Source organism: Lepus europaeus, chromosome 15 (genome assembly GCF_033115175.1).
Source record: "Lepus europaeus isolate LE1 chromosome 15, mLepTim1.pri, whole genome shotgun sequence".
Classification (NCBI taxonomy): Eukaryota; Metazoa; Chordata; class Mammalia; order Lagomorpha; family Leporidae; genus Lepus; species Lepus europaeus.
The window spans coordinates 44,472,099-44,499,462 of NC_084841.1; the positions used below are offsets into that span (position 1 = coordinate 44,472,099).

Here is a 27,364-nt window from a genome sequence, read left to right on the forward strand (position 1 = left end):
AAAGAGAGAAAATGCATGCACACAAGCATGCATTAGCTATCATCCACTGGTTCAGTTCCCAAAAGCTCACTCAGCTACAGCTGGGAGCCAGAAACCCACCCAGTCTCTCATGTGAGCGGCAGCAACCCAGCCACTTGAGCAGTCATCAGGGTGTGCCATTAGCAGGGATTTGAATCCAGGAGCTCTGATACCAAATTTTGGTGTGCCAAGTAGTGTCCTTCCTTCCTTCCTTCCTTCCTTCCTTCCTTCCTTCCTTCCTTCCTTCCTTCCTTCCTTCCTTCCTTCCTCCCTTCCTCCCTCCCTCCCTCCCTCCCTCCCTCCCTTCCTTCCTGATTTCTAGATTTCTAGATTTCTTTATTTTATTTGAAAAGAGTTAGAGGAAGAGATAGAAATCTTTCATGTGCTGTTTCATTCCCCAGATTGCCAGAGCTGGGTCAGACAAGAAGCAGGTACTTCTTTTGAGTCTCCATGTGGGTCTAGATGCCTAGCCATCTTCCACTGCTTTCTCAGGCACGTTAGCAGAGAGCTAGCTCAGAAATAGAGCAGCTGGGAATAGAACCAGCCCCTATATGGGATGCCATCACTAGGCTGTGGCTTAACCTGCTGTGTCACACTGCCAGCCCCCCAGGTGGTATCTAAACCATTACACCAAGTGCCTTCCCCTATCTGGGTATTTTTAACTTGATACTAAGCTTTTGGTTTTTTGGAAAAAGGAAAGAACAGAGAACCATGTAGGAATAATGAAGTATCAATTGGAAAAATTATTTTGATCAGCAGAATGGTTTTTTGGTAGTCATTAGTATTTCTGTTTCTTTAGCCTACACAATGGAAAAGCCAAACTAAAGAAAATAAAGTTGGAACTTCTTTCCCTCATGAGTCTGCTTATGGTGTTGGCAACTTCAATGCTTTTAAATCAACTGCCAAGAATTTAAGTTCATCAACAAATTCAGTGAAGGAGGTATGGCATTAAAAATTATTTTTAACACTCTAATCATGATAATTAGATAGCAGTCTCATCATGATAATATAAAAGAAAAGATATAAATTCACTAAATGAATGGATTACAGTGAGATTTAGTTCTTTGGAGACCTTGAGTCACACACTACTATTTGCACTTTGGGAAAGTAGGACTAATTTTCAAGATTATAAACGAAGACATTGCAAACTGTAAAGTAAACTAAAAATAATGTAATAAATCCCTCATCATCAGAGTCATTTTGAAGAGAAATATCATTAGAAAAATAAGCTTTACTTGATATTTATGATAGTTACGCTGTAGGATGTTTCAGTCTAATACTAATAATGAGTATTGAAACAATAATGTGATATAATTATCTACTTTGGGGGATGATGGACATAAAAGTGTTTGCTGAGGTGGGGAGAGAGAGGGAGAGAGAAAGGTACATATTGTTATTATACTGAGTGAATACCTGATAGGTAAAAGTATTTTTCATTTGATCAGTTTTTTGAAACTCCTGAATCAGGGAGTTCCCTGACTAGTCCACAGTATAAGGACACTTAAGAACATAGTGTTCTACCTAAAATTGCTTTGGGTACCATACTGGAACACTATATATATATATATTTTTTTTTTTTCTTTTTTAAAGATTATTTATTTGAAAGTGTTAGAGAAGGAGAGAGTCTTCCATCCAGTGTGTGTTTGAAGTTGGTCATTGCTGGTTATAAAGTCCTCCTTTAGTTGAATTGTATTCATTGTTGATACTATATTCACTGCTGTTTAAAGTATTCAGAAAGTACATTTTTTTTAAAGATGTAGTTATTTATTTTGAAAGTCAGAATTACAGAGAGGGAGGAAAAGATCTTCCGTCTGCTGGTTTACTCTGCAGATGGCCTCTGCTGGGCAATGTGGAAGCCAGGAGCTTCAGCTAGGTCTCCCAAACAGGTGGTAGTGGCCCAAACATATTAGCCATCTTCTGCTTTTCCTAGACCATTATCAGGGACTGGATTGGAAGTGGAATAGCCAGAACACGAAAAGGGGCCCATATGGGATGTCGGTGTTTGTGGCAGGTGTTGGCTTTTACCTTGTTATACACCATTTCTTACTTATGTTCTCAACTGTAGGATTGTTGAGCTGTAAGGGAACAAGCATTCTTAGCTGGTTTATTGTGCTTAGGTTATTTATAATGCTCAAGTATTAAACAAGCAATTAAGTATTGTTCATTTCCATAGATAAAAAATCCTTTGACAGTTGTTGATATTTCTATTGTATTCCACTGTCAAAAGAAAAAACAAGGAACTATAACCAAAAGAAATCAGTTAATGTCAGTTCCCCCCCTCCTTTCCATATCTTAGAAAATTTTTCCTGGTGAAATCCAACAAGATAAACTGTGTGTAATCTTATTTGAACTATTGTGTAAACTCTGGAATGTGGAATACAGTTTGAAAAACTGTTCCGTGTACAAGGGTATTTCAAGAAGTTTGTGGAAAATGTGCATTGTCTTTTTATTCCATTTTTCATGAAGTTTTAAAGGTGCTCTTATAGAAATGTTTAGGCAATTCTGTGCTGCATTTATCAAGTAAACTCCTAATTTGAATCTGAGTCTGAACATTTCCAGGCTTTCTTTGTTTCTATGGCAAACAAACTCACTGATTAATTCAGTAGTAAAGAAAAGGGAGGAATGGAGAGAAATAGGTTTAAAAAATAGACCTTAAAAACAGTTTTGCATTGTGAATAAAGGTAAAATAGGAAGCTGTAGTAATTGTGAACTTTATATTGATACTGATTCCCTGCTACATATTTATCAGTATTTCTGAATTTCCCTTAGTGTAATCGCTCCAATTCCTCTTCACCTGTTGACAAACTTAATCAGCAACCTCGCCTAACCAGATTGACTCGAATGCGCACTGATAAGAAGAGTGAGTTTTTGAAAGCATTGAAAAGGGACAGAGTAGAAGAGGAACATGAAGATGAGAGCCATGCTGGCTCAGAGAAGGTAATCGAATTTTTATTACTTGACTTTCTATTAAGATGTCATTAAACTATTTGGGCAAATATTTAGGACTATGAATTACTCTGATCAAATTTTCAATTTCCTGAAAAGTTCAACAATTTATATAAATATGATTTGCTTTCTAAAGTAGTTTTTTCTAATTATGTAGTTACTTTGCAAAAATAAGTGTTAAAATAAGTTGTCTTCATTCATATCTCTTTCCTTCTGATTTCCCCGTTTTCATCCTGCTTGCCTTCATTCTTTTTTGGTTTTTGCCTTTGTTGAATAGATCTGAAGACTTAGGACCAGAGAGGTTTGAGTATCCTTTTCAGCTTAGTTTTTGATTCCTTGATGAGAATGTTTCCTAAACTTAATGATAAAATGTATTACATTAGTGCATTCTCACTGGAAATCTAGCCATGATCTATTGAAATTTTTAATAACTGTACTCTTTAGAACTCATTTTTTTTTATTCCCTAAAAATCAGGATGATGAATCATTTAATTTGCATAACAGCAATAGTACTCACCAAGAAAGGGATATAAACCGAAACTTTGATGAAAATGAAATTCCACAAGAGAATGGCAATGCTTCAGTTATTTCCCAACAGATCATTCGCTCTTCAACCTTTCCACAAACTGATGTTCTTTCAAGTTCACTTGAGGCAGAACACAGGTTAGTATTTTTTACTTTTTTTTCTGGCATTTTAAATATTCAGGATTTCTATATGGTGCTTTACTGACTTACTTTTTAATAGGCTTCAGATAGGATTTATAATAGTGTAAGTCTCACCCATTTGAAGTATACAGATACCAGTGATTTTTAATACATTAGGGTGGTGCAACTGCTACCACAATCTAATTTTAAAACATTTATATCACCCTAGAAAAAAGCCCCAAGCCCATTTACATTTTCTCTTCGTTTCCACTCGGTCTTAGAGGCAGCCAGTAATTATTTTCTGTCGCCATAGATTTGCCTTTTTGGCTATTTCATATAAGTGTAGTAACTCAGAATGTGATTTTTGTTCTCTGTCATCTTTCATTAAACATAGCATATTCAAGATTCATTTGTGTTGTGGTACATGTCAGTACTTTGTTCCCTTTATTTGTCTTTAGTAAATACCTAGATGTTTGATAGTACATATGGCAACTAAGTTTGACACTCTGGAAACCTATCAGACTATTTTTCAAAACGCACTGTTTTGTATCCTCATCAGCAATATGGAAAGTTTCAGTTTCTCACCCATACTTGGTATCATCTGCCTTTGGTTATAAGCTTTCTTGAGGGTATATGATAATGCCTTTTTTTGTGGTTTTTAGTATATATTTCTCTAATGTCTAACAGTTTTGAATGTCTTCATGTTCCTACTGGCCATTTATACATTATCTGTAGGAGACATAGTTTCTAAAATACATTCACTGCCTTTTTAATAATTTTCAAGTTGCTAAGAGTTTCTTATTTTGTGTATTTATTTATATTTGACTTAACAGTTATTTTCCACCCCTTTGTGAGTTACCTTTTACTTCCTCAGCCATTCCTTTAAAGGCAAAATGTTTCAGGTTTTTGTTGTTATTGTTAATGTTTATTTCTTTTCATTTAATTGAAAGGCAGAGTGACACACAGAGAGATTTTCTATCTGCCGGTTCCTAAATGCCTGCAACAGTTAGGCTGGGCCAGGTCAAAGCCAGGATCCAAGAACTCCATCTGGGTCTCCCACTTGGGTGGCAGGGGCAATTTGAACCATCATTTTCTTTTTCTTCTTCTTCCTTTTTTTTTTTTCTTTTTAAAAAGATTTATTATTTATTTGAAAGAGTTACAGAGAGAAGGAGATGCAGAGAGAGAGGGGTCTTTCATCCTCTGGTTCACTCCCCAATTGGCCGCAACGGCGAGAGCTATGTCAATCTGAAGGCAGGAGCTTCTTCTGGGTCTCCCACACGGGTGTAAGGTCCCAAGCACTTGGGCCATCTTCCATTGCTTTCCCAGGCCATAGCAGAGAGCTGGATTGGATTGGATTTGGAACAACCAGGACTCGAACTGGCACCCATATGGGATGCCGGCACTTCAGACAGCAACTTTATCCGCCATGCCACCATGCCGGCCCCTTCTTTTTTTTAAGAGTTATTATTTGAGAGGCAGAGTTACAGAGAGAGAGGCGTTCCACCTGCTGGCCCCAAATGGCTTTAACAACCGGAGCTGGGCCGATCTGAAGCCATGAGGCAGGAGTTTTCTCCTGGTCTCCCTCGCCGGTGCAGGGACCCAAGTGCTTGGGGCTTCTTCCATTGCTTTCCCAGGCCATTAGCAGAGAGCTGGATCAGAAGAGGAACAGCAGGACACTAACTGGAGTCTATATGGTATGCTGGCCCCACAGGCTGTGGCTTAACCACCTACATCACAGCTCCGGCCCCAAGCCATCATCTTTTGTTCATGGTCACTTACAGTTGAAAGTTTACAGTAACTAATATATGGCAGGCTGAAAGTGAAAGATGAGTAGTTGCAAATAGGTATATAGAAGACCTCAGGAGTGCAATGTTAAACAAAACAAAACTTTGTCAGACCTGTATGATATAAGTAAGATACAGAAACTCTGAGCCTGGTGCTGTGGCTCACTTGGATTAATCCTTTGACTGTGACATCCCTTCAAAATTGGAAGGAAAATGGTATAGCCATATCTGGCATTTTTGTTTGTTTAGATTCTCTATAAGATCTGTTAAGTCATTTTTGTTACTGAATGTGTCTCAAATTGCATTATGTTGTGGATGATGCTTGTTTTGTCATGCCTATAAGAGGTAATATTAATAGACAGATTATAAAATACAACATAAGGTAAACTATTCTAGCTTTTTTCTTCATAAAGTAGAAAACCTGGTAAGTAGCTAAGAATATAGTAGATTATGGTGGAATTGAAGAAAAAGAAAAAGAGGAAGGGTATTACTTTTACTTTTTCTACAAGAATTTACTAGATTTTCTTCAGGTCTCTCCTGTTATAAGTTTTCTGCCCAGAAATCATTTGACTGCACATTGGGCAGTTAAGCAGTTTCTTTTTATTTTATTATCAAAGATAATTTATTAGACTTAACCTTAACCTGTTTTATTGCAGGTTCTAGGATTAAACTCAACATCTGTTGATGTGTCTTAGAGTTTTCTTGCATATAATATAAATGGAATTTATAATATATGTTATATATAAATATAATGGAATTTTCTGCTCAGGAGAAGCTCTAAATTGAACTTAATTTCATCCCTTCTTTGTAGATTGTTAAAAGAGATGGGTTGGCAGGAAGATAGTGAAAATGATGAAACGTGTGCTCCCTTAACTGAAGATGAGATGAGAGAATTCCAAGTTATTAGTGAACAGGTAAGATAAGCTGAATTATGCAAGTTTACTTTTAGATTGCCCTTCCGTAATTAGAGGAGCATAATTACAAGTAGGCATGGTGAGGGGTGTTATGGTTTCATTTAGTAATTTGTTAGACATCACATAATAGATCATAATTGCCTTTGTTTTAGACAGCTCTGCAATGATCTTTAAATTTTTGAGTGTGCAATAAATAGAAATTAGTGTCTATAATTTGTCATTTTTGTTAATTTTATTTCTGTCATGGATGACAAGTAGAGAGCATCAGTAGCTCTCTAAGCACCTTCACCTTGCACAAGAATATTCCATATTCCAAGAGCATCTGGTTTTACTTCTCCATAAACCTCCTTTCCACTATTTTTTTATTTTTTGTTTTTTAACTTGAGAGACAGAGAAAGCATGTACATTAGCTTCCAACTGCTAGTTCACTCCCTATATGTAAACAATAGCTGGGCCAGGGCAAACGAAATCCAGAATCCAGGATCTCGGTTTAGATTTCCATGTCTGTGGCAGGGACCTAACTGCTTGAGTCATTACCACAGCATTTCATAGAATGCCTTAGCAGGAAGCTGGAGTTAGGAGCCGGAGCTGACATTGAACCCTGTCATTCTAGTGTGAGTTTTGGATGTCTTTAACTGTTAGGGCAGACATCTGCCCCCATAAGTTTCCTTTTCAGAGAATATTGGGAAATGTTTGCTAGAGCATCAGGAAGTTGAGATACTTTTTATTTTTTAAATTGCTCTGGTTATACATCTCTTGATTTTCTATATGGAGACATTATAATTGATTTTGTTGATCTTCAAAGCACCTCAGAAGTGTTTTGAATAGGATCTTAGAAGAAATGAGTCATTTCTAATTTTGTAATACAGTGAGTTCAAGCATCTCAATTAAAAATTTTAAAGGATGAATGTAATATATTGATCATCCCAGCACACTTTTTAAAGTTGTGTTAAAAACTTCACATGACGGTCGGCACCGTGGCTTAACAGGCTAATCCTCCACCTTGAGGCGCTGGCACACTGGGTTCTAGTCCCTGTTGCGCCGAATTCTATCCTGGTTGCCCCTCTTCCAGGCCAGCTCTCTGCTATGGCCCGGGAAGGCAGTGGAGGATGGCCCAAGTCCCTGGGCCCTGCACCCACATGGGAGACCAGGAGAATCACCTGGCTCCTGGCTTCGGATCAGCGAGATGTGCCGGCCGCAGCGGCCGTTGGAGGGTGAACCAACGGTAAAAAGGAAGACCTTTCTCTTTGTCTCTCTCTCAGTATCCACTCTGCCTGTCAAAGGGGGAAAAAAAAAAAACCAACAAACTTCACATGACTTAACCACTTTAGCATTGTACAGGTCAGTAGGCATTGTGGCACTGTTAGGCATCCATCGCCAACATATATCTGCATTTGTCATCTTCCCAACTTGAAACCCCATACTCATTAATTTTATTATTATTATTATTTTTAAGATTTACTTATTTAGAGTTACAGAGAGGCAAAGGCAGAGAGGAGAGGTCTTCCATCTGCTGGTTCATCCCCCAGATGGCTGCAGTGGCCGGATCTGAGTTGATCTGAAGCCAGGAGCCAGGAGCTTCTTCCAGGTTTGCCATGTGGGTGCAGGACTTGGGCCAGTTTCTCTTTCCCAGGCCATAGCAGAGAGCTGGATAGGAAGTGGAGCAGCTAGGACTCGAACCAGCACCCATACAGGGTGCTGGCACTGCAGGCGGCAGCTTTACCTGCTGTGCCACAGCGTCAGCACCCCATGCCCATTAAACAGTAACAACATTCCCTGCTTCACCATCCCTGGAAGCCCCCAGTCTAGTTTTTATCTCTATGAATTTGACAGTTTTCCATATCTTATATTAGTGGAATCATGTAATATTTGTCATTTTGTGACGGACTTATTTCACTTAGCCTTATGTCTTTCTTCCTCAAGGTTCATCCATGTAGCATGTGTCAAAATTGTCTTCCTTTCTAAAAAAAGCTTGATAATGTTACATTATGTATATATATTCATTTATCCATTCATCTGTTGGTGGGTACTTCGGTTACTTTTCTTTTTAGCTACTATAACTACTGCTCTAAGGAAAGTAGTACAAATAACTGTTTGAGTCCTTGGCTTTAGTACTTTGGGTATATTATATACCTACTAGTAGAATTAGTGGATCTTAGGGCAACTAAATAAAATTTTTTTTAAAGATTTATTTATTTATTTGAAAGAGTTACACAGAGAAGGAGAGGTAGAGAGAGAGAGAGATAGAGAGAGCGAGCGAGTGAGCTCTTCCATCTGCTGGTTCACTCTCCAATTGGCCACAACGGCTGGCACTGAGCTGATCCAAAGCGAGGAACCAGGAGCTGGGCCATCTTCTGCTGGTTTCCCAGGCCGTAGCAGAGAGCTGGATCGGAAGTGGAGCAGCCAGGACTCGAACTGGCACCCATATGGGATGCCGGTTCTATGGGTGGCGGCTTTACCCACTACGCCAGCCCCAATATATTTTTTTTTAAGACTTATTTATTTGAGAGGCAGAGTTACAGAAAAAGAGAAGAGAAGAGACACACAGTGATCTTCCAGCTGCTGGTTTATTCTCCAAGTGGGTGCAATGACCGGGGCTGGGCTAGGAGTCTGGAACTCCATCCTGGGCTCCCATGGATGACAGAGACAGAGCTAGGACCATGTCTTCAGCTTATTGTTTCTAATTTTAAAGATATATAATAATGTAAGCCATAATTTAAGTAGTACTTCCAGGTTTGGACTTCTGCAGATTATTGTAATCTTTATGATAACAAACATATAGGCAGTTCTAAATATTAACTTATTTTAGTGGATTTGGTCTTAGACATTGTATTTAGAGTTTCACATCACAGTTGACCAGAGTCACATTTTTCATGAATGGCTTTCAAAAGGAGTTAATGGAATGGGTGTGTTAAATGTTAATTTCACATCTGTACCTTTTTTTGCATTGGGGCCAACCATCTTTTTTGCTCTGTGACTGACCCCCATTCTTCCTGTTAGTATAGTAACTCTTCAGTTCTAACTTACCGTTTTTAGGGAAAAAGGACCATTATTTTTTCAGTATCTTAATCTCCATGGTTAAGCAAAGGATTCTATTTGATGTTTTTACTTTGTAGTTCTCATGCTACTTATTTTACAAAGTATGAATAAAGCAGACTATACTATGTTAATTTAGGTCAGAATAAAAATAACAGATGTAATTTAATAGTTGCTAATATGTATGCTGGATTTCACCTAGTATTTATTACAATGTTCGTTTTAGGAAATTAAGTGAAAATTTGGAAAGGTTTACTTAGTACCTTAGTATGTATGATGAAGTTAAGATTCACATCTATCTTGTCCATATCCAAAAATCTATGTTCTTTCTACCACATTCAACAAACAGTGGTTTGGTAAATGGTAAATGCTATTCTCCCCAAGAATTTGTTTATTCCTAGGCAATATTTTGCTAGGTCAGTTGGATCAATTACCTGTTTCTATCTGAATAGCTTGTTTTTTGGAAAATGAGACATCATCTGTGGAATTTCCAGGACAGGGTACAGTTTTATTAATTTTATCAACTTTTATCATACTCAGGGTTATACTTAATAACAGTGATAATCTTAGTGGGTAAATAACCCTTGAGGGACAATTTGTTCAATTTATTTTGTTTTTGACATTTTAGTTACAGAAGAATGGTCTGAGAAAAAATGGTATTTTGAAAAATGGCCTCATCTGTGACTTCAAGTTTGGACCCTGGAAAAACAGCACTTTCAAACCCACGATTGAGAACGATGACACAGAGACAAGTAGCAGTGACACATCAGATGACGACGATGTGTGAAGGATTTCCTAACAGCTTTAGAAATTTTAGCGTGAAACATCTCTCATACAGTTTGGGGTGAATTGTAAAAATGAAGAACTATAATTTATGTAGTAAAATACCCCATTAGAAGATGATTTTTTGGGGGGACTTCAATATGAAGAAAACCAAGAATGTTGTGTTGGGCTGTGTTGAACATTATTTCTTTGTAAATGAATGTTGTAGAAATGAGGACTTTGGTTGATCCAACATTGACTTTCTTCATCACTGCAGCATTTCTCTGACTAGCAATGTGACGATGTAACAAATGAGATTTTTCTCATTTAATAATAAAAATTGTGTAATGTTTTGCAAAGCTTCTGTCTTAAAATGTCCAGGTCTTAAGAAAAAAAAAAAAAAAGGCAGCTTAACTGTTTTGCTTGCAGAGTCATACCTTTTTCTTACAGTGAAAATCTTCAAGTCCACTTTGTGTCTCCCTACCACAGGGGGGAAAAAAAAACAAGGAAAATGGTAGCATGTTTGCTAAAACTGGAGCAAAGTGCACTAAAACATTAATTTCCTGAACTCAACTGCTGTACTAGTCACCTTTTAAAATATAAACTGCTCTTTACTCACTTGTAGTGCAGTAAATGTTATAGGAAAGACTTACCACACTTCCAAATTTTAATAGGTGATTTTCAAGAGCTTTATTTGGGTTATGCTGTCAGACCAGGATTTTCAGAGTTGATGCAAGAGTCTTGTGGGAAAGCTTATTTTGATAAATTATTACACATGCAGAAAAAAACTGATCACATTGACTGGATCTGTCCACAACATGGAAAATAAACTGGATTTTCAGAATATTGTTGTTTTCTGGAGTATTCAAGGTATTGGTCTCTAAATAGAACTTATTGTATTCACTTTCTGAAGTTAGGAAAAGAAAACTAAGCCTTTATCAGTGCACGAGCTTATTGAATGAATGAATGTTAACTACCTTATTTTCATTTGCACATTAATTTTAGATTGTTTCGGTTTTATTGAGTATTTTGGCTCTTTGTATGTTTGTATTTTTATTTTTGGTGGTTTTATTTAGTCTTGTTTGCTTTTAGCTTCCCCCATTATCCTATTTTTAAATGTATTCTGATTGTAAAGAGAATAATCTTAGAGCATAATTGAAGTTTTTCCATCAGATTGATCTAAGACTTGGGTTTTTAAAAATTGTGTTTTCTCAAATGACTTCAGTGTTATTGCGGTTCTCACATCAATACTCTGCTAGAGTGCAGAAGCTGTATTTTTTTGTTGTTGTCATCAGACAGGTGGTGATAGGGAAATTACAATAGAAGCAACACTTTTCCATGTCTACAGAGCTTCTGAGAATGAGCAGAATGGTAACAGAAAATATGAAATTTATCAATTGTTAGAAAGTTTGCCACAATTTAGCCTGATTGACCAAACTGTCACCTTAGCTGCAAGAGATGCTGAAGCACACTTTGACAATGCTGTTGGAATGACATAATGAATGTCTTTGGGACTCTTAGATTGCATTATTTGGTTAATGGATTAATGAAATTTATCAGACTCAAACTGTGTATTTACTAACAGAACTAGAAGGGACCTGAGAAATGTGGTTCACATTCAAAATCCACCCTATTGTGTTTTATAATTTTAGAAAAGATTCTGTAATTTTTTGTTTTCCAGCTTCTACCTTATAATCAGATAGTGTTTCCTGTCTTTATTCCCATTTACTAGCAGTTAATGTTTATTGTGATTTCATGAATTATGGTATGAGATGTTTTAAGAAGGTTACTTTTCAAATATGGTATAGTACAATGATACGGGTTATTCTGCATACTAAGCGGTAGCATTAGTAAGGTTAGTTAGGGGATGGAGCTATACACATGTAATTTAAGAGAATTGTTGAAGTTTAACGTAGTTTTAACTTGCTGTTTAAATCATAGGCAGCTGACAAAGAGCTTGAAATGTTGTAAAGGTGTCCCCTAACAACTCGTACTAGTTAAAGTGTAGATCTAGTTTGGAGTTCTGGCCGGCGCCTTGGCTTAATAGGCTAATCCTCTGCCTTGGGGCGCCGGCACACCAGGTTCTAGTCCCAGTTGGGGCGCCAAATTCTATCCCGGTTGCGCCTCTTCCAGGCCAGCTCTCTGCTATGGCCCGGAAAGGCAGTGGAGGATGGCCCAAGTGCTTGGGCCCTGCACCCGCATGGGAGACCAGGAGAAGCACCTGGCTCCTGGCTTCGGATCAGCGAGATGCGCCGGCTGCAGCGGCCATTGGAGGGTGAACCAACGGCAAAAAGGAAGACCTTTCTCTCTGTCTCTCTCTCTCACGGTCCACTCTGCCTGTCCAAAAAAAAAAAGAAAAAAAGTTTGGAGTTCTGAACTCAGAAGTAGATCATGGAGGTCTGAAAAACATGTGATTTGGTCACCTCAAGCTAATTTTCCCTGCCTCCCCCCGCCCCCAATACCACCCACTTTATTGAGGAATAAATTTAAATCGATACAGCATGCAAAGCATAGAGCTTGATATTCTGACCCATAAATCACAACTAAGGTAGTGGACATATATATTAACCCCTTTCCCTCTTCCTCCACTCTCCTGAATTCTTGGTGCTCCCACTTTTGTGAATCCCTCCCTCTCACTACTAAACACTCTAGCCCTGAATTTTTCTTTTTTGTAAAAAATGTAACCAACAAAATTCTGGTAATGATTTAAAGTAGGATTTCAAAAATTGTATATTGTGATTTTTAAGATAACAGAATAGTTTTAATATTTATAAATACAGTTCTTTATAACAAACTTAAGTGCTTGCTTAAAATTTAGATTAACAATATCAGGTACATATTAAAATTCATTATGCTGAAGAATATGGTTCCTAAAAAATTTTAGTCTTTTTGCTAGTGTTTATAACTATATAAGCTTGTTTTAAATTTATTTTAGGAATATATTGTGACTTGTTTATGAAGACAACCCTCCCATATCCTTAACCTGACATCAGATTCTTGTATGCTCCAGAATGTCTTATAAATTTGAAACAGTTGTTTGAGGTGTGTTTTCATTAGAATCCAGATAACTAGGTTAGAAAAGGCACATGCTTGTGTAGTTTTGTGGGTTGGGTTTTTTTTTTTTTTTTTAAACTTTATTTTATTTGAAAGGCAAAGTTAGATCTTCCATTCACTAGTTTACTCCCCAAATGGCTGTAGTTGCCAGGGGTTGGCCAGGCCGAAGCCAGGAGCCTGGAACTCCATCCTGATCTAACATGGGTGGCAGGGACCCAAGTAGTTGGGGGCCATCTCCTGCTACTTTTCCAGGTACATTAGCAGATGGCTGGATTAGAAGTGGAGCAGCCAGGACTTGAAACTGGTGCCATGGGATTTTGGCATTCCAGGTGTGGCTTAAGCCACTGTGCTACACTGCCAGCCCCTGAATTTTTTTTTTTTTTTTTTTAAAGATTAATTGAAAGGCGGAGTTAGAGGGAGAGGCAGAGAGAGCATCCGTTGTTGGTTCACTCCCCAGATGGTCACAATGGCCAGGGCTGAGCCAGGCAGAAGCCAGGTACTTCATCCAGGTCACCCATGGGGGTTCTGAGGCCCAAGTACAGCCATTCTCTGCTGCTTTCCCAGGCCTATTAGCAGGGAGCTTGATGAAAAATGGAGTAGCAGGACTCCGTCAGGTGCTCATATGGGATGCTGGTGTTGTAGGCAGCAGCTTTAGGCACCCCCCCCCCTTTTTTTTTTTAAATGTGAGATTTTAATCTTGGTTTACATGAGAGGATGTATTGCTGGAGCTTTTACAGACTATCAGCAAGTGTGAGCTGACTATTGTGACTTTTCCTTTGGACAGTTCTTTTCCCTGATGTTATAAGGGTTAATCGGCTGTTGTGGAGGACATGAGCAGGACATATTAGTTAATAGCAAAATCCCTAAAGCCTCCGGTGCTGCAGAGGAATTTTTAGCTACTTCATTTTCCTTAGTGCTAAACAATGGAACTTAATCAGACTCCGAGGGGGAACTGTGAGTTTTAAAAATAATTATGTGGATCTGGAAATTTGTCTCAGAATTTTGAAATGTATAGTTAGGTGAGCTTTTCTTAGAAATAACTGTAAAGTCAAAGTTTTCCTAATGTATTGACATGAAGTGAAAGTAATCATTCTTGGATTTGAAACTGGTTTTGCCCTTTGTTAGCTGTGACCTTAATCCAGAAACTCAGTGTCTCCAGACATTGATACCTATTCTACATGGTTATTGTGAAGGTGAAAATCTCACATGAAAAGCATCTGGTGTAAATCCTCACTAGTATTAGAAGTCTTCCATCAATTTTAGCTTCATTTCACCGCTGATAGCACTGTTATTCACCAGAAGCCCCAATAGCAGGCATACAGTACTTAACAGTCAGTTACTATTCTAAATGGTTGTGAATGGCATGAAGCATCTTAGTTGTTAAAATGAATTAAAACCAAGCTCTTGGGGTGGTACTGTCATGCAGTGGGCTAAGGCCATATCCTGCAACGGTGGCATTCTATATAGGTATTGGTTGGAGCTGTGGCTGCTCCTTTTCTTATCCAGCTCCCTGCTAATGCACCCGGGAAAGCAGCAAAGGATTGCCCAAGATCTTGGGCTCCTGCACCCACATAGGAGACCTGGATGTGGCTCCTGGCTTCACTCTTGCCTAACCCTGGTTGTTGCAGCCATTTGGGAGATGAACCAGACGATGGACGATTCATCTCTTAACTCTGCCTTACAAGTAAATAATTGAATCTTTAAAAAAAATAAGGCCGAACTCTGAGCTCTGCTGATTTTATTTGGCATTGTACCTCAGTTATGAACTAAGTTGATACTCTGATTTTATTCACTCTTTAAAATGAGATTTATCAGTTGTATGGAATGTAGTCATTGAACATTAATGGCCAATCATACTCTTGTGAACTATTTACAGGAATGGGCTTCCATGCTTTCAAGCCTCTACTAATAGAATTGCTTCAGTTACTCATATTACTTCCTACTTTTTGTGGAAATAAGGTAAGTACCACAATGCTAAGCTAGGATTTGACTTGCGACCTCCATTAATTTCTCTCAGGTTTTTTTGTTTTCTGGAATGCTGAAGATGAACAAGTTGAGCTGGAGAATTGAGGGAAACAACCCTTTAGCCTTACTTCAGTTCCTGTTTTTAAATGGCACTTGATACCCTAAAATAAGCTTGCTAGGTCTAGGTGACATTGATGGATTAAGAGAATTAAATCATAGGTGTCAGTTTTTGTTTAAGAAGCTGATGACTCTATAATAGTTTTTACTTAGAGACTGGTGTATACCTTTATCTTAGATACTAGTGTATGCCTTTTCTCAATAGGAAATATGTTTTTGTCATAGCCTTGGTCCTAGTTTAACATTTTCTTTAAAGGAGACAAGTAGCCCTGAATAACAAGATGTAACCGCTTTAATAAGGCGGTGTCTTGAGAAGATGAAAAATTACTTTTTTTTTGAGTTAATATTTTCCCCTTCAAACAGTGCTTTTTAAAAATTTGGTTTGGTGAATTGAGTCGTAAAATGAGTCATTGGGCAGAACAGATAAAACCTGGGTACTCAGAAGTGAGGCTAGAGGCATAGAGGCTTTATCCCATCTACTGAGATTTAAATTTAAGGTTTTATTTATTGGGAGTTATTGGAGGTTAAATTGAGTACTGATAACCTTTTTCATAAGGACTAAACAGTAAATATTTAGCACCATGTGATTGCTGTTGGGATTACTGAAGTATGTGGTTGCAACATCAAAGCAGGTACAGACTAAACAAATATGTGCTGCAGTGAAACTGACCACCTAAGGGTAGCAGTTTCCTAGTCCCTGTTTTGGATTTAAAAATAGCCTTTGAGGCTGGCACTGTGGCATGGTGGGATAAAGCCTCTGCCTGTGGCGCCAGCATTCCATATGTGTGCCAGCTGCTCCGCTTCTGATCTAGCTGTCTGCTTGGGCCCCTGCACCTATATGGGAGATCCAGAAGAAACTCCTGGCTTTGGATCTGCTCAGCTCTGGCCACTGCAGCCATTTAGGGGGTGAACCAGCAGCTGGAAGACTTCTCTGTCTCTCCCTCTCTGTAACTCTACCTTTCTAAATAAATAAATAAATAAAATATTTTTTAAAAAACTTTGAAAACTTAACAGCTGGAAATAGGGCTGTCTTATTTGATCTTTATGCCATTACCTGTATGGTTTTTTTGTTGTTCAAAATATCCTAGGCTGGACCAATCAAACCCGTAGCTCCATCAGTCTTGCACTATCTGGAAGCAGCAGGTAATGGCTCAAGTACTTGGAGTCTTGGTGACCACGTGGGAGACTGGTTTTTGGGCTCCTGGCTTCAACCTGGCACAGCCCCGGCTGTTAATGAGCATTTAGGGGTAGCGAAACAGTGGATGGAAGATCTCATCCCCTACCCTCTCTCCATTTCCCAAAATAAATAAGAGTAAATATGTTTGAAGTACAGAATGTAGGCAGAGTAGAAGTCAAGAAAGAAATGGTCTCATTTTTTGGAGAAAGAGAAAGCATACTTTTAAAACTACCTCCATGTTTGACTAATAGCAATTTTCACATTTTGTTTTTAAATGCTTTATTTGAAAAGTAGAGACTCCCATCTGCTGGTTCAGTTCCTAAATAGCCAGAGGTAGGCCAGGCTGAAGCCAGGGGCTGGAAACTAAAATGAGTGAATGGCAAGGACCCCCTGCTTCCCAGAGTGTTTAGCAAGAAGCAGAGTAGTCAGGGCTCAAATGTGGCAATCTCATGCAGTGTAGGCATCCCAAATGTCAGCTTAACCCACGGTGCCACAACACTTGCCCATACTTTCAGAGTTCATAAAGACAAAACCATTTTCTCAATTGGATTGTGCCCAACAATAAAACGGACCATTTGTTTTAAAGAGAAATTTACTTGAAAGAGCAAAGGGCAGGGTAAGGAGATCTTTCTGCTGGTCACTCTTCAAAATGGGTATAATAGCCAGAGCTGGGCCAGGCCAAAGCCAGGAGCCAGGAACTCCATCCTGGTCTCCCACGATGGGTAGTAGGGTCCCAAGCACTTGGGCCATCTTCCCAAGGGCATTATTAAGCTAGATTGGAAGCCGAATAGTTCTGCCCTGAACCCACAGTCCTGTATGGGATGCTGGTGTCACTTGAGGTGGTTTAAGTCGCTGTGCCACAACACCAGCTCTTAGACCATTCATTTTAAAGGAAGAGCCTATGCCTTCCTTTGGTGTAAATTATAGTTTATCTTTCTCTTAGTTGGAGAAGTTCTTTGTTTTTGTTTGTTGGTTTTTTGTTTTTTGTTTGACAGGCAGAGTTAGAAAGGTCTTCCTTCCATTGGTTCACCCCCAAATGGCTGCTGCGGCCAGCGCACTGCGCCAATCCAAAACCAGGAGCAAGGTGCTTTCTCCTGGTCTCCTATGTGGGTGCAGGGCCCAAGCAGTTGGGCCATCCTCCACTGCCTTCCTGGGGCCTCAGCAGAGAGCTGGCCTGGAAGAGGAGCAACTGGGACAGAATCTGGCACCCCAATCGGGACTAGAATCGGAGTGCTGGCGCCGCAGGCAGAGGATTAGCCTAGTGAGCCATGGCACCGGCCTGAAGTTCTTTGTAAAAACTATTTATCATCTTTGTTCTGAACATGAATTGAGAACCAGAGTATAGTCTTAGAAGCAACAGGAAATAATCAAGCAAACAGGAGTCTTAAGGCAAGTTGAGGGTCTGTGGGTGCAGATGAGACCATAAAGCAGAAAGAAGGTGAAGTTAGTATCAATGCTGGCTTCAGAATAGGCACAGTGAAGAGTACAGTCCTGAAATTCTTCCTGGGGTGGGGAGTGAAGAAAAGAGCTCTGTGTCTGGTAGCATAGGAGATGGGGGTTTGGGAGTGGGAGCTGTGAACAGTGTATTGACCCGAAATCCAGGAATTCTAGATAAGAATCCTTTTACTCAGCCACTACAGAGATCCAAATCCATAGAAAAAGAACAAGTTGTTGCAGGAAGGTCTGAGGATCCCAGTGGACCCAGCTGAAGGCAGGGCTGCATAGAGGCTAACAGAGTCAAAGTCCAAATGGCTTGTTATGTCCCACATGCCTGGACAGGAAGGGCTATGATCCAGAATGGAGGGAGTGCCACAGGTTACAGCAAGATACAATCCATGACTTTTTTGGCAATATTCTTTGTAATGGAAACTTCCCAATTTAGAAGAATAAAAGAAATTAGAACTTGGCTAGGGGCTGGTGCTGTGGTGCAGCGGGTTAAAGCCCTGGCCTGAAGCGCCAGCATCCCATATGGGTGCCAGTTCTAGTCCCGGCTGCTCCTCTTCCGATCCAGCTCTCTGCTATGGCCTGGGAAAGCAGTAGAGGATGGCCCAAGTCCCTGGCCCTCTGCACCTGCATGGGAGACCTGGAGGAAGCTCCTGGCTCCTGGCTTTGGATTGGCACAGCTCCGGCCATTGCTGCCATCTGAGGAGTGAACCAATGGATAGAAGACCTCTTTGTTGTCTGTCTACCTCTCTTACTCTTTCAAATAAATAAAATCTTTAAAAAAAAAAAAAAAAACAAAAAAACACCTTGGCTAGACTGTGCCCTACCCTGATCATTTACAGAATATAGATAACTCTTAGCTGAAATTTGTCATAGCCTTGTAGAATAGATGGTTGCAAATGAGTTTTTAGGTATACAGAGTTAACACACGGCAGAGGTGCTCAGGGAAAGCTTTCCAGAGGATGTCGTAATTGAATTTTAATACAAAGTTTAAGGCTCACTACATGGCAGAAAAGAATTTTAGGCTAAAGAACTGGCATTGGCAAAGGCGTGCTATAACCTGTTGGGTTCAGGGAAAACTGTGGAGTTCAAAATTGGTATAAGTGTAAGGGAGGGAGATGAGGCTGGTAAGGCAACAGGAGCAAGGTCATGAAAGAGCCTGACATCTTGATCAAACTGATTTTATCCTACAGGCAGTGGAGAACCATCAAAGTTGTTAAAGTGGAGACTTAATGTTCCTTCTATTTGTCTTTAAACACCCTTAAATAACATCAATAGGGCAGGAGAGATATTTTTTACCTTTTTTCTCTTTTTAAATTTTGTGTAAGGAATACAACTTTATGCATTTAATATATACAGATTTGGGAATATGATGATTCTTCCTCCCATAACTTCCTCCCACCCATATTCCTGCCTTTCTTCCTCCTCCTCCCTCTTCCTTTTTTTTTTTTTTTAAGATTTTATTTATTTATCTGAGAGGTAGAGTTACAGACAGTAGGAGGGAGAGACATAAAGGTCTTCCATATGCTAGTTCACTCCCAGATGGCTGCAACGGCCAGAGCTGAGCCAATCTGAAGCCAGGAGCCTAGGAACAAGGAGCTTCTGGGTCTCCCACATGGGTGTAGTATTCCATAGTGTGTATATACCATAATTTCTTTATCCAGTCTTCAGTCGATGGACATTGGTTGATTCCATATCTTAGCTATTGTAAATTGAGCTGAAATGAATATAGGATACAGATAACTCTTTTTGATTTCATTTCCCCTGGATAAATTCCCAGAAGTGGAATGGCTGGCTAATATGGTAGGTCTGTGTTCAGCTTTCTGAGATATCTCCATAATGTCTTCTGCAGTGGTTGTACCAGTTTACATACCCTTCTCCCCACATCCTCGTCAGCATTTGTTTGTTGATTTCTGTATGAGAGCCACTCTAACAGGGGTGAGGTTTCATTGTGGCTTGGATTTGGATTTCCCTGACAGCTAGCAATCCTTCCTTTCCTATTTGTACCCCTTTAAATTTTTTTTTTGTTTGTTTGTTTGATGGCTCTGGCTAAAACTTTGAAAACTATATTAAATAGCAATGGTGAGAATGGGCATCCTTGTCTGGTTCCAGGTCCTAAAGGGAATGCCTCCAATTTTTCCTCATTCAATAGGATGCTGGCTGTGAGTTTGTTATAAATTGCTTTGATTATGTTGAGGAATGTTCCTTCTATACTCAATTTGCTTAAAGTTTTCATCATAAAAAGGTGTTGAAATTCATTAAATGCTTTCTCTGCATCTATTGAGATAATCATAAGGTTTTTGGTATTTAGCTTGTTAATGTGGTTAATTACGTTTACTGATTTTTGGATGTTGAACCACCCCTGCATACCAGGATTAAATTCCACTTGGTCCAGGTGAATGATCTTTCTGAGTGTTGTTATCTTCAACTGGCTAGTATTTTGTCAAGGATTTTTGCATCTATATTCATCAGGGATATTAGTTTATAGTTCTTTTCTAGGAATTAAGGTGATGCTGGCCTTATAGAAGGAGTTTGGAAGGACTCCCTCCCTTTCAATTGTTTGGAATAGCTTGAGAAGAATTGGAATTAGTTCTTTAAAGGTCTGGTAGAATTCAGCAGTGAAGCTGTCAGGACCTGGGCTTTTCTTTGTTGGGAGGGTCTTTATTACTGATTCAATCTCCATCTTGGTCATGGGTCTGTTTAGGTGTTCTCTGTCTTCATGACTCAGTTTAGATAGGTTGTATGTTCCAGAAATCTGTTTCTTCTAGGTTTCCTGATTTGTTGGCTTACAGTTCTTTGTACTAATTCTTGCTGATTCTTTTTTATTTCTGTGGTATCTACTGTTAACATTTTGTTTTTCATCTCTGATTTTGTTTACTTGGGTCTTCTTTCTCCTTTTTTTTTTTTTTGATTGGTTTGGCCAGTGGTGTGCCAATTTTTTTATTTTTTGAAAAACCACCTTTTTTTGATATTTTATATCATTTTGGGGTTTCATTTTTTTATTTCTTCCTTGATTTTTTATTTTTTAATAAAGCTTTTATTTAATAAATATAAATTTCATAGGTAAAGCTTTTGGATTATAGCAGTTCTTCCCCCCATAACCACCATCCCACCCCCACTCCCATCCCACCTCCTACTCCCTCTCCCATCCTATTCTTCATTAAGATTCATTTTTAATTATCTTTATATACAGAGTATCAACTCTATACTAAGTAAAGATTTCAACAGTTTGTACCCACATAGACCCAAAAACTATAAAGTACTGTTTGAAGACTAGTTTTACTGTTAATTATCATAGTACAACTCACTAAGGACAGAAGTCCTACATGGGGAGCAAGTGCACAGTGACTCCTAATGTTGATTTAACAATTGACACTCTTATTTATGACGTCAGTGATCACCAGAGACTCTTGTCATGAGCTGCCAGGGCTATGGAAGCCTTTTGAGTCCACAGATTCCAACATTATTTAGACAGGGCCATAATCAAAGTGGAAATTCTCTCCTCCCTTCAGTGAAAAGGTACCTCCTTCTTTGATGGCCCCTTCTTTCCATTGGGATCTCACAGAGCTCTTTCCTGTAGGTCATTTTTTGTCACAGTGTATTGGATTTCCATGCCTGAAATGTTCTTGTGGACTTTTTAGCCAGATCTGAATGCCTTAAGGGCTGATTCTGAGGCCAGAGTGCTGTTTAGGGTGTTTGTCATTCTATGAGTCTGCTGTGTAGCCTGCTTCCCATGTTGGATCATTCTCTCCCTTTTAATTCTATTTATTATTATTAGCAGACACTTTCTTCCTTGATTTTAATTATTTCTCTCCTAATTTGGGATTTGATTTGTTGTTGTTGTTGTTTTCCATGTTGTTGTTTTTCCTTGGGATGCATTGACAGCTTGTTTTAAGATTTATTTATTTGACAGATAGAGTTACAGACAGAGGGAGAGAGAGATAAAAGTCCTCCTTTGCTGGTTCACTCCCTAAATGGCTGCAACAGCTGGAGCTGGGCTGATCTGAAGCCAGGAGCCAGAAGCCTCCTCAAGTCTCTCACAAAGATGCAGGGGCCATTCACTTGGGCCATCTTCCACTGCTATTTCAGGCCATAGTAGAGAGCTAGATTGGAAAAGGAACAGCTGGAATTAGAATCAGTGCCCATATGGGATGCCGGCACCACAGGCAAAGGATTAACCTACTATGCCACAGTGCTGGCCCCATCTCATATGTTTTGATGTTGAGGTATTGTCACCTTCATTTATTTCCAGAAATTTTTAAATTTCTCTTTTCTTTTATGACCAACAGTTCATTTAGGGGCATGTTGTTTAGTCTCCATGTGTTTGCATATGCTCTTGAGAATTTTGAGTCAGTTTTGACTCAGTCCATTGTAATCAGAGAAGATGCGTGGTATGGTTTTGATTTTTTTTTTTTTTAATTTGCTGAGACTTGCTCTATGGCCTAGCATGTGGTCTATCCTGGAGAAAGTTCCATGCACTGGTGAGAAGAATGTGCATTCTATTTATTTATTTATTTGACAGGTAGAGTTACAGACAGAAAGAGAAAGACAGATAGAAAGGTCTTCTGTTGGTTCACCCCCCAAATGGCCGCCACAGCCGGCGCTGCGCCAATCAGGAGCCAGGAGCTTCCTCCTCGTCTCCCATGTGGGTGCAGGGCCCAAGCACTTGGGCCATCCTCCACTGCCCCCCCCCCAGGCTACAGCAGAGAGCTGGACTGGAAGAGGAGCAACCGGGACAGAATCTGGCACCCCAACCAGGACTAGAACCCAGAGTATTGGCACCGCAGGTGGAGGATTAGCCTAGTGAGCTGTGGCACCAGCCAATGACTATTTTAATACTTTTTGTGTTAAAGCCTGTTTTGTCTGTTATTAGGATGGCTATACCTGCCACCCCCCTCCCCTTTTTTCTGTTTGCTTGGAATATCTTTTTCCATCCTTTCACTTTCAGTCTGTATCTTGTTGATGAGATGTGGTTTTTGTAGGTAACAAATAGATGGGTCTTGTTTTTTAATCCATTCAGCCAGTCTATATCTTTTAACTGTAGAGTTGAGGCCATTTACATTCAAGATGACTATTGATAAGTAAATACTTGACCCTGCCATTTTTCTGTGAATATTCCTATCATTTACTTTGGATTTCTTTTGTACTTCTATTGGGGAATTTTATGTCTTCATATTCTTTCATGATGATTGTTTTCTTCCTGTGTTTCTGTGTGTAGCACATTCTTTGGCATCTGTGGATGGCATGGTGCTGAGAAGGCGTGTGTTGGCTGCGAAGTCATTCTCAACCTCCCTGAAGGGCTTCCCTGATGCATGAATTCTGCAGTGCTTCACAAAAGTACCCTTGTCCGTGTCCTTACCACAAGATTTCTCCACACTGTCCCCCTCCCCATTATGTGTTTCTTTATGCTCACCCAGATGCAAAGTATCTTTCTTAGATGAGACAACACAGCTCACAGAGGTGAGCCTTCTGGGTTGAAGGGTATAGCCTTGGAGTCCTGATTGATGAAGTTTTCCACAAAAACAAGATTGTCCTTGCCATACCAACAGCCCAAAGACGGATGTTATGCAAAGCTCTCCAGCATCGCGTTGTGGTACAGATGTCTCTGAGCCTCATCAAAGAGACCACATTCCTCCCAGGAGAGGTGCACAGTCAGTTTCTCAAAGGCTTCATTTTCCTGAGCTGGATTGGACTCTGGGCAGAGCATGCCAGGGTTGAGGGCAACCTGGCTAGGGTCCTGGGTATGGCACTCCCTACCCTTACCCCTACCTAGAGCTGGTCACTCTAGGTGCTGTCACCAAGCTTTGGACCCACTGCTGTGCAATGGGGACAACTCATACTCCTCTTACCTCATTGTTAACCTGTGTGGGAGTCAGAACTGCAAATTTAGTAAGTAAAGCCATGTTCTCTTCTTTTTGCAAAATAACTCATACTAAAAAATAAAATAAATGAATAATTGTTGAGCAATTTTTATAAACAAAAGGTGATGCTAGTTAATGAGGAGACTCAGTGGCATGAAAATGTGGCTCTTCTGCAGGAAATACTCTTTCATCCATATTTCTGTATGTTTATCTGTATATAATTAAGTCCAGGGAAGTCAAGTGTGTTCTCTGCATAGCTATGCAGGTTCGTAGAACCTGAAAATTTGTTTTAAAAAGCCACAGTATTGGGGCTAGCATTGTGGTGTAGTGGTTTAAGTGTGATGCCAGCATCCCATATGGACACTGGTTCGAGTCCTGGCTGCTCTACTTCTGACCCAGCTCCCTGCTAATGTGCCTGGGAAAGCAGCAGAGGATGACCCAAGTGTTTGTGCCCTTGCCACCCACGTGGGAGACCTAGATGAAGCTCCTGGCTCCTGGTTTCAGCCTGGACCAGCCCTGGATATTGCATCCATTCTGGGGAGTGAACCAGTGGTTTGAAAATTGTGTGTGTGTGTGTGTGTGTGTTTCCCATTCTCTCTCTGTAATGCTGTCAAATAAAAAAATCTTAAAAAAATTTGTTTTGCTTTGAGTTGATACTTTGGACATTTCAAAAAGATAGTGAATTGATATCTAAAATGTGCCCAAACTGTATATGTCCTATGCACTTTTCTGGGGTTTGTTTAACAGTGAGAGAAAGAAAGATTTCCACAACTTGCTAAGCTGTGTCCTGTAAGGACAAGAAGTGCTACTCTCAAAGAGATGTAAAACAAGTCTTGACTCCAGAAGACGTTCCAAAAGCATAGTTCCAAAAATGCCCTAAGCATTTGCTGCAACACCAGCATCACTCACACAGTGACTAAACACCTTCTATGTGCCTGCACTACGTACTGGCTGTTGTTAGTGAGTGCAGAGCCCATCCGAGTGGCTCCTTTGAAGGTGGCCGTGATCATGTGGATGGTCCAGTTTCAGTGTGCTAACAAGTAAAAACCACATCTCTCTGCTTTATAACGTGTGATTTTGTTAAAATTATCCTAAAGTAATACTGGTTGTTTTCCTTGGATTTTAACTTTGGATTTGGTGTACCAGTGTTCTGCTGAAATTGTAGCTAACTGACAAATTCTGAAGCTGTATTTTTTGACTTGGCAATAATTGTGATTAGAGATTAGATTTCTGTGGCTTGTCTCTTTTGGCAGGCCAGTATGTTGTTACTTCTTGATGCTTGTCTTGCTGAACATGATTAATGTCGGCATCTTTGGGTCTCCAAGGTTCCATCAATTGAGTTCAGTCCTTGGGGCTAATGCTGTAACATAGCAGATTAAGTCTCCACCTGTGGAGCCAATCCAGCTCCTCTCTAAGGACCTGGGAAAGCAGTGGAAGATGGCTCAAGTGCTTGGGCCCCTGCCCCCACATGGGAGACCCAGAAGAAACTCCTGGTTCCTGGCTTCAAATCGGTCCAGCTCTGACCATTGTGGCTGTTTGAGGAATGAACCAGCAGATGGAATACTCCATCTGTAATTCTGTCTCTCAAATAAATATTTTTTTTTTTCTTTAAGAGTTCAATCCTTGGCCGGTGCCGCGGCTCAATAGGCTAATTCTCTGCCTGCGGCACCGGCACCCCGGGTTCTAGTCCAGGTTGGGGCGCCGGATTCTGTCCCGGTTGCTCCTCTTCCAGTCCAGCTCTCTGCTGTGGCCCGGGAGTGCAGTGGAGGATGGCTCAGGTCCTTGGGCCCTGCATCCGCATGGGAGACCAGGAGAAGCACCTGGCTCCTGGCTTCGGATCAGCGTGGTGCGCTGGCCGTGGCGGCCATTGGGGGGTGAACCAATGGTAAAGGAAGACCTTTCTCTTTCTCTCTCTCCCTCTCACTGTCCACTCTGCCTGTCAAAAAATTTCAAAAAAAAAAAAAAAGTTCAATCCTTGACTAAAGGATTCTGGCCAGGTTACTGGCTAGGCTTTGCTGGGCCAACTATAGGTGTGTGTACAGGGGTCCCCAAGAGAAGTGGAAGTACACAGCAGGAGGGGAAGCTGTCCTATTTGAAAGGCTTTTAGGAGAAGAGGGATTAACTAGACAGGGTTTTATTTTTTTTATTTATTTATTTTTTATTTTTTTTATATGACCTTGGTTTCCTTAGGTAAAAAAGAGGGGACTATCTGGAGCAATCTCAAAATTGTTGGGGAGACTTCAAAAGCAAAGTGAAACAGAACAAAACATACTCAGCAATGTGTAAAACCATTAGTGAGAGCTTGGCACCTGGTCAATGCTCTTTTCCTTCCTGTATGGTTTCATGGAGAGAAATCTAGCCAGGTGCCTTTCTCAAGGTTTTTTTTTTTTTTTTTTTTTTTAAGATTTATTTACTTATTTGAAAGGCAGAGGAAGAGGGAGAGAGGTCTTCCATCCATTGGTTCACTCCCTAAATGGCTGATCCGAAGCCAGGAGCCAGACGCTTCTTCTGGGTCTCGCATACAGGTGCAGAGACCCAAGGACTTGGCCCATCTTCCACTGTTTTCCCAGGCCATAGCAGGGAGCAGGATTGGAAGTGGAGCAGCTGGGACTCACTGGCGCCCATATGGGATGTTGGCACTGCAGGTGGTGGCTTTATCTGCCACAGCTTTGGCCCGTTCCAAGGAATTTTAAACATAGTATCCCCTGACCTTTGCACTAACTGCTGGAGGATGATTGAAAGTATTATTAATCTTCATTTTGATAAATGGAAACTCAAGGAGGTTAGTAATTCAGAGTCACCTGGCAAGTGTGTGAATGCCCTGGAGTTCTGATTTCCTAATTTAGCATTTGTTTCATGCTCTTCAGGCTGTGTAACAAAGTTACCATAGCCTGTCTGGGTGGCATATGGTCAACAGAAATATTTTTCTGTGCTGGAGGCTGGGAAATTCAAGATTAAGGTGGCAGCAGGTGTCTGGCGAGGACTCGCTCCCTGGATCATAGGTGACCACCTCTCCGTGTGCCTTCACAGAGTGGAAGGGTGAAGGAAGCTCTCTGGAGCCCCTTTATAAGGGTACTAATCCCACTTACTAAGGCTTTGCCTTCACAACCTTACCACTTCCCAGAGGTCCCACCTCCAAGTACCATCACACTGCACATGTAGTGCTGAACATATGAATTTGGATGAGCAACTATACTCAGTCTACAGCAATATCCTTTTTACTCTAGCAGGTGACCTAAATGAAGCAACCAGAGCCAATCAAAAGATGTTGGAAAGAGAGAGATTTCAATGCACTGAATGAAAAATCTTTCTACTGGAGTTCTCAAAAAAAAAAAAAATTTCCTTGAGAGAGAATGGAATGAGTAGTGGTTGTATTCAAGCAGGAACTGGGTGAACAATTTTAATAAATCTTGCACAGGATCTGCACTTGGGAAGGTCTTAATGAAATATGTTAACTCACACTTTGAAAGTTGTCAGTTTTCATGGTGACTCAACAAAGTGTCCTAAATAGGCATGTGCATTCAACACAGTGGTTAAGACACGGCTTGAGACCCCTGCATCTCATATCAAAGTGCCCGGGTTCGAGTCTTGGCTCTGCTTCTAAATCCAGCTTCTTGTTAATGCATACCCTTGGAGGCAGCA

At 40.1% G+C, this 27,364-nt stretch overlaps 1 protein-coding gene across 3 annotated transcripts in view; it reads left to right on the plus strand.

The window, feature by feature from the left end:
• The window catches only part of GPBP1 (GC-rich promoter binding protein 1), an 81,370-nt gene extending 70,421 nt beyond the window's left edge, over nt 1-10,949 (plus strand). For all 3 annotated transcript variants that reach the window (XM_062212018.1, XM_062212017.1, XM_062212019.1), the window contains 5 exons: nt 818-958; nt 2,788-2,955; nt 3,440-3,627; nt 6,205-6,307; nt 9,972-10,949. In XM_062212018.1, coding sequence (XP_062068002.1) covers nt 818-958; nt 2,788-2,955; nt 3,440-3,627; nt 6,205-6,307; nt 9,972-10,130 — 759 coding nt within the window. In that variant the 3' untranslated portion in view covers nt 10,131-10,949. The remainder of the gene's footprint in view (nt 1-817; nt 959-2,787; nt 2,956-3,439; nt 3,628-6,204; nt 6,308-9,971) is intronic.
• Nucleotides 10,950-27,364: the final 16,415 nt, after the last annotated feature.